The sequence below is a fragment of the Setaria italica genome, chromosome IV (assembly GCF_000263155.2).
Source record: "Setaria italica strain Yugu1 chromosome IV, Setaria_italica_v2.0, whole genome shotgun sequence".
NCBI classification, from domain to species: Eukaryota; Viridiplantae; Streptophyta; class Magnoliopsida; order Poales; family Poaceae; genus Setaria; species Setaria italica.
This window is the reverse complement of record NC_028453.1, coordinates 2147675-2155252: the sequence shown is the minus strand read 5'-3', so window position 1 is coordinate 2155252 and position 7578 is coordinate 2147675. Positions and strand designations below refer to the sequence as shown.

At 49.2% G+C, this 7578-nt stretch overlaps 2 protein-coding genes across 2 annotated transcripts; one reads left to right on the top strand and one right to left on the bottom strand.

The window, feature by feature from the left end:
* Positions 1–406: 406 nt before the first annotated feature.
* Positions 407–2598, bottom strand: LOC101761219 (eukaryotic translation initiation factor 3 subunit G). Its single transcript, XM_004964473.1, has 2 exons — positions 2076–2598; positions 407–1163 (listed from the first exon to the last, which is right to left on the bottom strand). Exons 1-2 carry the CDS (start codon positions 2410–2412, stop codon positions 625–627), a joined length of 876 nt encoding a protein of 291 aa, XP_004964530.1. The 5' UTR covers positions 2413–2598; the 3' UTR covers positions 407–624.
* A 1188-nt stretch (positions 2599–3786) lies between these two features.
* Positions 3787–5258, top strand: LOC111257104 (sulfated surface glycoprotein 185-like). The gene is made up of 2 exons (XM_022826181.1): positions 3787–4569; positions 5100–5258. Exons 1-2 carry the CDS (start codon positions 4269–4271, stop codon positions 5162–5164), a joined length of 366 nt encoding a protein of 121 aa, XP_022681916.1. The 5' UTR covers positions 3787–4268; the 3' UTR covers positions 5165–5258.
* The last annotated feature ends 2320 nt before the right edge of the window (positions 5259–7578 follow it).

Sequence of the window (7578 nt, the reverse complement as noted above, 5' to 3'; positions counted from 1 at the left end):
CGAACCAACGGCAACCATCACTTCTAATTAGGCATCATGATACTGGTTACAGGGGCTTGCCTGTTTCATCTTGTGTTGAGTTCATACGTAGAAAGTTTTAGCAAATTTCTGATGAAATCTGTCAAAAACTATCCAAAACAAAGAATAATCCGCTCAACAACTGAATGTTATTATTTGCATGTTTTTTATGCGTTCCCTCAACAACTGAATGCGCTAAGACATCCGATTACTACTGGTCCCAAATGCAAACTTGTATTTGGAAGCACACATATAGCATAACTCGTATTGGCAAACCAAAAGTTATCTTCATCCTATCCTAACCAAACGAAACTAGAGTGAAAGCAATGCATTCGGGCACCGTCATGTGAACACCAATTCCTTGCCCATCCTCAAACCTTTTTCTGACTGCACCGAGCACCAAACAAAATGAATAAAGACAGCAGAGACAGCAGAACAAAACAGCAGCGAGTGTAATTATCCACGTCCAACCAAAATTAACACTTAACAGCAGGTTTTTACGACACAGCATATGCGCATGACACAAGTGCTATTCCAAACAACATACCAATGTAGCACTTCTTTGCGAAAATATGCAACTCTAGTAAGTAGGTAGCAGCGAAAAAACTAGTTGGGCCTTGGCGTCGCCCACTCAACGCGGAGGATAAGGTTATCATAACCATAACCATTGAGCTTGCTGATCGCCTTCTCCGCGTCCTCTCTGTGAACAAAGTTGACGAAGCCGAACCCCCTGCTTGACCCAGTCTTCTGGTCCACCGCGACATAGACACGGCTGACAGGGCCGAACGCGCGGAACAGCTCGAGGAGGTCGGGCTCACGGGTGTCCTCTGAGAGGTTGGTGACACGGACTGAGTTCTCATCGTTCCTACGGCGCATCGAATCTCCACCACTCCTATCAGCGCCACCTCTCAAGGTAGGGGGAACATATGCTCCCTTCGCAGGACCGCCTGCAGCAGGAGGGCCATCGGACGTCGGAGGCCTGTCCGAGAAACTTTCAGTCGGTGGCGCAAGGTCCTTGTAGGGACACTTTGAGGTCCAGTGGTCGCCCTTCTTGCCACAGGTTCTGCAAACCATGAGAACAGCACCTCCCTTGCTTGCCACAGCCAGTGGGTCACCAGATGCAGCTGGTTCATCAGCTTTGCTCCCTACAAATGAGTGGGCAGTTAGCAAATATGCAAGCACAAGGCATGAAGATAATAAGATTACCAAAGTTTAATACAGGCGAGTTTAGAGGCCCCATAACCCACAAAAAAAAAGATGATGAATACATTAAGCAGAGCATTTACAATGGCTAACTGACAGGTCTGTAACCGTAAGATGTACACTATTTAGCTGAAAAATGCTTTGGCAGATTGATAGACAAATGTAACTTAACTATGCCTGAATTTGTGAATGCTGGAAAGAGAAATAGTAAGCACATCAAGAAGAAATGGTGTGTTATTTTTGCGGCATGTGAGCATTCAGGAGCTCATGTAAGTTGTAACATAACAAATAATTCTTCATACTGAGATAACTTGCAGTCAGTGGTACAACTGCATCAAATGGAGATCGCAATCAATGAAATATGGAATGCAATTCGAGTCTTTGATATGAAACAAAAATAGATCTGCCAAAATTTTATTGAATGGCTGCTAATTGTAGCTCAGTTAAAACAACAGCAGGAATCACCAGTATGACAAAGATGATCAGCCAGAATGAAATGGTAATTTTAAGTGCTCCGTGACACAATTATCGCATCACTCAAGAGGTGATTGGAATGGGATGAATAGAACCATGACGAAATTTGTTGCTCCTACAAGGCCTAATTAGAAATGTTCGACACCGCGAACCCTGTCTATCTAGAATAGACGAACATGTACACAAAGCCATCCAACGGCCCCCAATTTCACAGCAACTGCATCTATCTGCAATTACAGAACTAAGAAATGAATCGAAATATTCGAGATACCGATCGCGCCTAGTTGCTAGCAATAGAAAGAACAGGTGACGAACAAAAACATGATGCAACAGATCAGAAATGGAGGCGGCGGATCGAGGAGTGGAGGGGGGATCCATACCAGGGGCGCGGGGGCGCTCGAGGAGGATCTCCTCGGTGGAGACCATGGTGAGCCTGGAGCCGGCGTCCTCCTTGAGGGCGTCGCCGAACTTGGGCCACTGGCGGCGCTCGATGGCGCTGCGGGAGAGGCGGGCCTTGGCGAGCTTGCGGACGCGGGTGGTGGTGGTGACCTTGACCTTGTTGCCGTCGTCGTCGAAGCGGTACTCGATGACCTTCTTGAAGCCGTTCTCGTCGGGCCCGACGACGACGCGGGGAGGGAGGAGGAAGTCGAGGTCGCCGCCGTCGTCCTCCTCGAGCTCCCCCCACCGGATCTTCTGCTGCGCCGCCGCCGCCGCCATGGTGCGTGCGCTAGGGTTTCGGGAGGCGCGGGGAGGGTGCGGCGGACCGGCGGAGAGGAAGGGGGCGGTGCGGGGAGGGGGCGGGGGACGGGCGGAGAGGGAGGGGCCGGCGGACGGCCGCACAGGGAGGGGGCGGGGGCGGACGGGCCGCGGGCGGAGAGAGGAACCGAGGGAGAGGGCGGGGGCGGCGCGGGGTGGAGACGGGAGAGACGGGGAGGTTCCGGTTTATATATTTAGGTTTCTTACGTGGGTTGGGCTGCATTTCCAGTGGGCTAGAAATAAACTTCGGACCCCAATGGGCACCCGCGGGGGAAAGTTAAAACCCGCCCCACCCCACCCTATTTCGGGTCCCCGAGCCCGCAGACTTGCAGGTGCAAAAATAAATCCGCCCCCGCTCCTGCCGGGTCCAAAACCCACAGGTTTCAGTTGCAAACCCGCCCGACTGCCATCCCTGCAGGGAAAGTCATCGAATCTCCGATCCGGCACCCTGCTTCTCCTCGACGGCCGTCTACCTGTCCTTTGAAAACTCTCTCTAGGCAGCTGCACAGTCAGCCACGAGCACGCGGCCGCGGCAGGTCTCTACGAGTCGGTTTCCCCCTTCCCCGTGTTCCTGTCAGTCTCCCGAGTCCTAGCCCCTACTCCCTTCTCCTTCCTTAGAAAATTCTGTCTCCTTCTGAGTTCATCTAATTAATTTGGTGTGGGTTTGATTGACATAGGACGACAATTCTCGTTGCTCCGGTATTTTTCTGAAAAAAGAAAGAAAGTTTAAATCGGTTGATATCAAATCCTGATATTAGGCGTAGTATACCACTGCTGGGTATCCAGGTCATTACTTGTTAAATCCCTGTCTGTAACATAGAAATTTCGATGGGATTCTAATTCTTCAAGAAAAAGGTAGAAATCCTCTAAGGATCTTGCAAAATTCCAGTGCCCCAAATACATCACAAACATGGGAAAAGAACGCCAATTCTTTTATAATACTGCCGTAAACTTTAAACTTGCCCTTCTGCTACTGATTTGTCAATATAATCCCCCTTTTATGTCAAATAAAACGAGAATACCTAGGAAGAAGTAGCTATATCTTTATATAAAGAAAAAAAGCCCAAAATTCGAGTAAACAAGATCCTAAGTCTGTACACCAGCACCTCCTATGTCACAATTTTATTTAATCATGCACCCTAAGTTTTAACAGAAGACTAAAATCCTGTTTGTTTCAGCTTCTCGGGTTAGCTTTCTGGCTTTTGGTAGCCAGGAGCTGGAAAGCTAAAACAAATAGTCCAACTGCTAAACTGGCTTTCGGAAAGCTGGAAAGCTAGCTTCTTAGGAAATTGTAACGTTCGTAAAATCTACTAACTCAAATCACCCACTAAAAATTTATTTTCAAAAATCTTTCAACCGTTGAGCTCCCCAAAATCTTTTCCTTCCCGGCGACCCCGCCGTCCCGACACCCAACGCCGACAGTCATCTTTTTCTCCCTCCGCAAATTTCGCCGCGTGCCCGTCAAAATCTGTCACGCGTGCCCAACTGCTTTCCGCACTTTTCGCCGACCCTCCCTCTCTTTTCTTTTCTTTTTCCCATTCTCCTTTTCCCCTTTCTCTTTTTCTTCTTTTTCTCTTCTCCTTCTTCCTTCTTCCTCCTTTTCCCTCCTTTCTTTCTGGCGCACGCCCCTGCGCCCGCATCTCCTGGCGCCGCTCGCCCAGGCCACCTCGCACCCGGCCCCGCGCGCCCGCTGGCCCGCCCGACCCCACATCGCTCGCCTGGTCGCCCCCTGCTGTACACCACCAGGCCCCTGTGCGCTGTCGTCCCGCACCGCGCGCCGGCCGCTGCACGCCGCCCCTTCCCCGGCGCGCCTCCCCATGCCGGTCGTCGCCCTTGTGCTCCTCGTTGATCGAGCCGGCCCCGCCATGCCCTTCACGCGGAGCTCCGCTCCGGCATGCCACCGGTCGAGATTCCCGGCCACCATTGAAGGCCCGCCGGCCATCGAGCCCCCGCCGGCTATAAAAGGGGAAGAGCCCCCGCCGCTCCTCCACACCACCAACGCCGCCCTCCCAGCTTGCTGCCCCCTGCTCCACCACCCCTGCGCGCCGCCACCAGGAACGCCGCTACCGCCTCCCTGTCCACCGCCGGCACCCCCTCTCCCATCACCATCCGCCCAAGGTGAGGGCCAAAATGGGTCCCCCACACCCTCCCCCGCCGCCCGGCCTCACTGCCGGCGAGCTAGGCCGGCTGGCCCGCCGCCGGCCGTCCCCCCCCCTCCCACACACACACACACCTCCTGTACCGAGTCAAAGAAGAAGAAGGGAAAACTTCCATTCAATTTCGATCTAACCCCCTACTTCTTCCTATTCACGGAATAACCCTCCCACCTCTCTCAAACTCTTTTCACAGATCAGCCCTCCCACTTCCCAAAAATTATTACAAATAGGCCCCTGGTTCTCGCAGTTTAGTCCTAAACCTCATTTTAAGCCCCTAATACACGGTTATCTCATCATTTCATGCGCCAAACTTCCTCCAATTAATCCCAAATTCGACCACGGCATCCTCCAACATACATCCGCTGAATCATCTCCAAATTTCATGAAAATATTCATCCCTTCTATTTTCCGTTCGCGTTCTCTGTTCGAAGCTCAACGGGTAAAACTTTAATTTTCTTTTATTCATTGTGTGCTCGATTGTGTGTGCCGTAGATCGCGGAGTACCCGAGGAGGAGCACGAGGAAGAGTTTGACCGTGAGCTCGAGCCCGAGGACTAGCACCGCGAGCAGGAACTCCCGGAAGGTTTTGAGGACGGCAAGTCCAATCTCGCCCTTTGATGCATATTTATCCTAAATTTTCAAACACAACCTATTGGCCTGTTGTATCAATCGTATATTGTTTTACTGCTGAAACATGGTTGGATAGCCACCCCTTGATGGTTATGATTATTCCTTGCTTGTCCTATAATTATCGCTAAATATGATTTGCTCTGTTTGGATGATAATTACTGCTGGAATGCTTAGGACCTTGTTACTCAATTCAACCATGACTACAATGTGTTTTGTTAAAGAATAAAGATGTGAGTGTTTTAAAAAGGGAAAATAGGTTTTCGGAAATGAAGGAAAGACATGCTTAGATGAGATGGATGGGTGTTTCTTGTGTGAAATGCCAATAAGTTGGGCTCGTACCTTTGTGGTTGAGCAAGGTTGGGAGATATCCATCTTGTTACAAATTAAGGACCAAGTTGTTGTGTCATCTTGCCTAACCCAACCATCGTGCAACCACTCGACCGTTGTATGCGGCAACGGCTTAGCAGGAATCTCACTAGCTAGTCTGCTAGTCATTAGAAGAGCTGGTGAGCAGCGGGAGACCATGGAAAAGGAGTAAGATCTTTGTGAATTAGGTCCCGGTTAAGACCTCGTTGGTAGGTCGTTAACCCCTTGGTTGCTTCCGTGTTGACTACTTAGTCTTAGCTAAGGTGGGTAATGGCTTTGTTAGGATCTGCACCGGCACTAAGGGGATCGTGTTGCGGTACCCTACTTGTGGGAAAAGTGTACAACCTCTGCAAAATTAAAACCTATCCGGGTAGCCATGTCCACGGCATTGGACGAGTTGCGGCTTGGTCACATAACTAGTAATTCGAAATGGATGATTTTTATGGCGTGTGCTGTATTTTGGAAGTGTCCGACAGTTGTGCCGTGAGCTACTGCGGACGGGGAGTCCGGTAGCATTAAAACTTGGATCCTTTGTGTAGGATCAACCCCACTTAATGATTCGGTTACTAAAAGAAATGCTTTGCGAAAACTCTTTTAAAAATGAACCCTTGCATGTGTTGAAAATCTAGCTTTATTGCAAATAAACCTTAACCTTATCCTTGATATATCCTGTGCATATTCTTGATTATTTTCCCCTTCATGGTTGGGGTTGGACTTGTTGAGTACTTCTGTACCCACCCTTGTTTTGTTACTTCAGAGGAAGGCCCGGACTTCGTCGCCGAGGATTTCGAGTAGGAGGTCGTTTCCGCACCCAACGCTGCCTGTGGTGTTGGCCTTTGGAGAATGCTTCCACTGTCGCTTAGTTCCGATTGCAGCCCAGAGTCCGACTGGACTGCAACTTGGATCTGTATCGTTGTTGGTTTAGTTATCCTTTGGATGTAGCTTGCCCGCCTGCTCCTTCGGGAGTTGTACGGTTTTTTAACCATCTGTTGAATAAATGTGTTATCAGCCTCCTGGGACTGATATTTGTATCACATTTAGTCTCTACTTATATGGGGACGCTTCAAAAATGAACTGAAAGGTAGAAAGCTGGTTGAGAGGAGTTTTTCCTGGCTTTTGGTGTGTTGAGAAGATAAAAATTTATTACAAAAGCCAATAGTAAAAGGTCAGCAACCAAAAAGCCAGCTTTCCAACCAAAAATCCAAAAGCAGAAGCTCAAACAAACTGGGCCTAAGTGTAGCTGCAATTGCCTTGCCTAATTGTGTTTGTTGCTTAACTATTACCAAACCGGTAACACAAAAATGGTATCTTTTGCTGTTTACTGTTAACATTTGTTAAATCTCTAAAATCTGAATCCTATGTCACCTCCTTTTAGGCATGCATTCTTGAATGATGACAACCGCACGATCTTCACCTTGGCCAGACATTCAACCAGAACTTCTGGGCCTTGTCCTCAGGAGGCTCCCCTCCCTAGCTGATCATGTTCGACTCCGAGCATTATGCCGGCCATGGCGCTACAATGCTCGAGTTGAGCCCCTGCCCCCCACCACCTACATGGGTGGGCCTCCTTGATGGAACCTTTCTTAGCATTGCAGATGGTGAGATTCATCACATGCCTTTACTGGATGATGCTTCTTGCCATGGTTCCATGGACAACTGGCTCTTCTTCGTGCACAATGACGATGGGTGCACATTGATGAATCCTTTCTCCAAGGCTGCGTTACAGCTTCCTAACCTGACCACTACTTGGCATCATGAGATGAAGTATGCCTACACTAGAGATTCACTCTTTTATAAGTTGTGGTACCCTCATTAGTGAGCTTGACACCAGATTCCCTTGTTGTGGGGCTGATCACGGATATCATTTTTCTTGGTACAATTTGCATTTGCCAGCCCCCACTTGCCACTGACACAGTCAGCAACAAAGATATTAAGAACATTGTTGATGTTGCATTCTTTGATGGAAAGCTGTATGT

Bases quoted from the DNA above. Each gene is read 5' to 3' on its own strand.
- LOC101761219 (XM_004964473.1), bottom strand. From the start codon at position 2,412: ATGGCGGCGGCGGCGGCGCAGCAGAAGATCCGGTGGGGGGAGCTCGAG. The intron at 1,164-2,075 runs GTATGGATCCCC...ACTCATTTGTAG, and splicing joins CGAGCGCCCCCGCGCCCCTG to GGAGCAAAGCTGATGAACCA.
- LOC111257104 (XM_022826181.1), top strand. From the start codon at position 4,269: ATGCCGGTCGTCGCCCTTGTGCTCCTCGTTGATCGAGCCGGCCCCGCC. The intron at 4,570-5,099 runs GTGAGGGCCAAA...TGTGTGCCGTAG, and splicing joins CCCATCACCATCCGCCCAAG to ATCGCGGAGTACCCGAGGAG.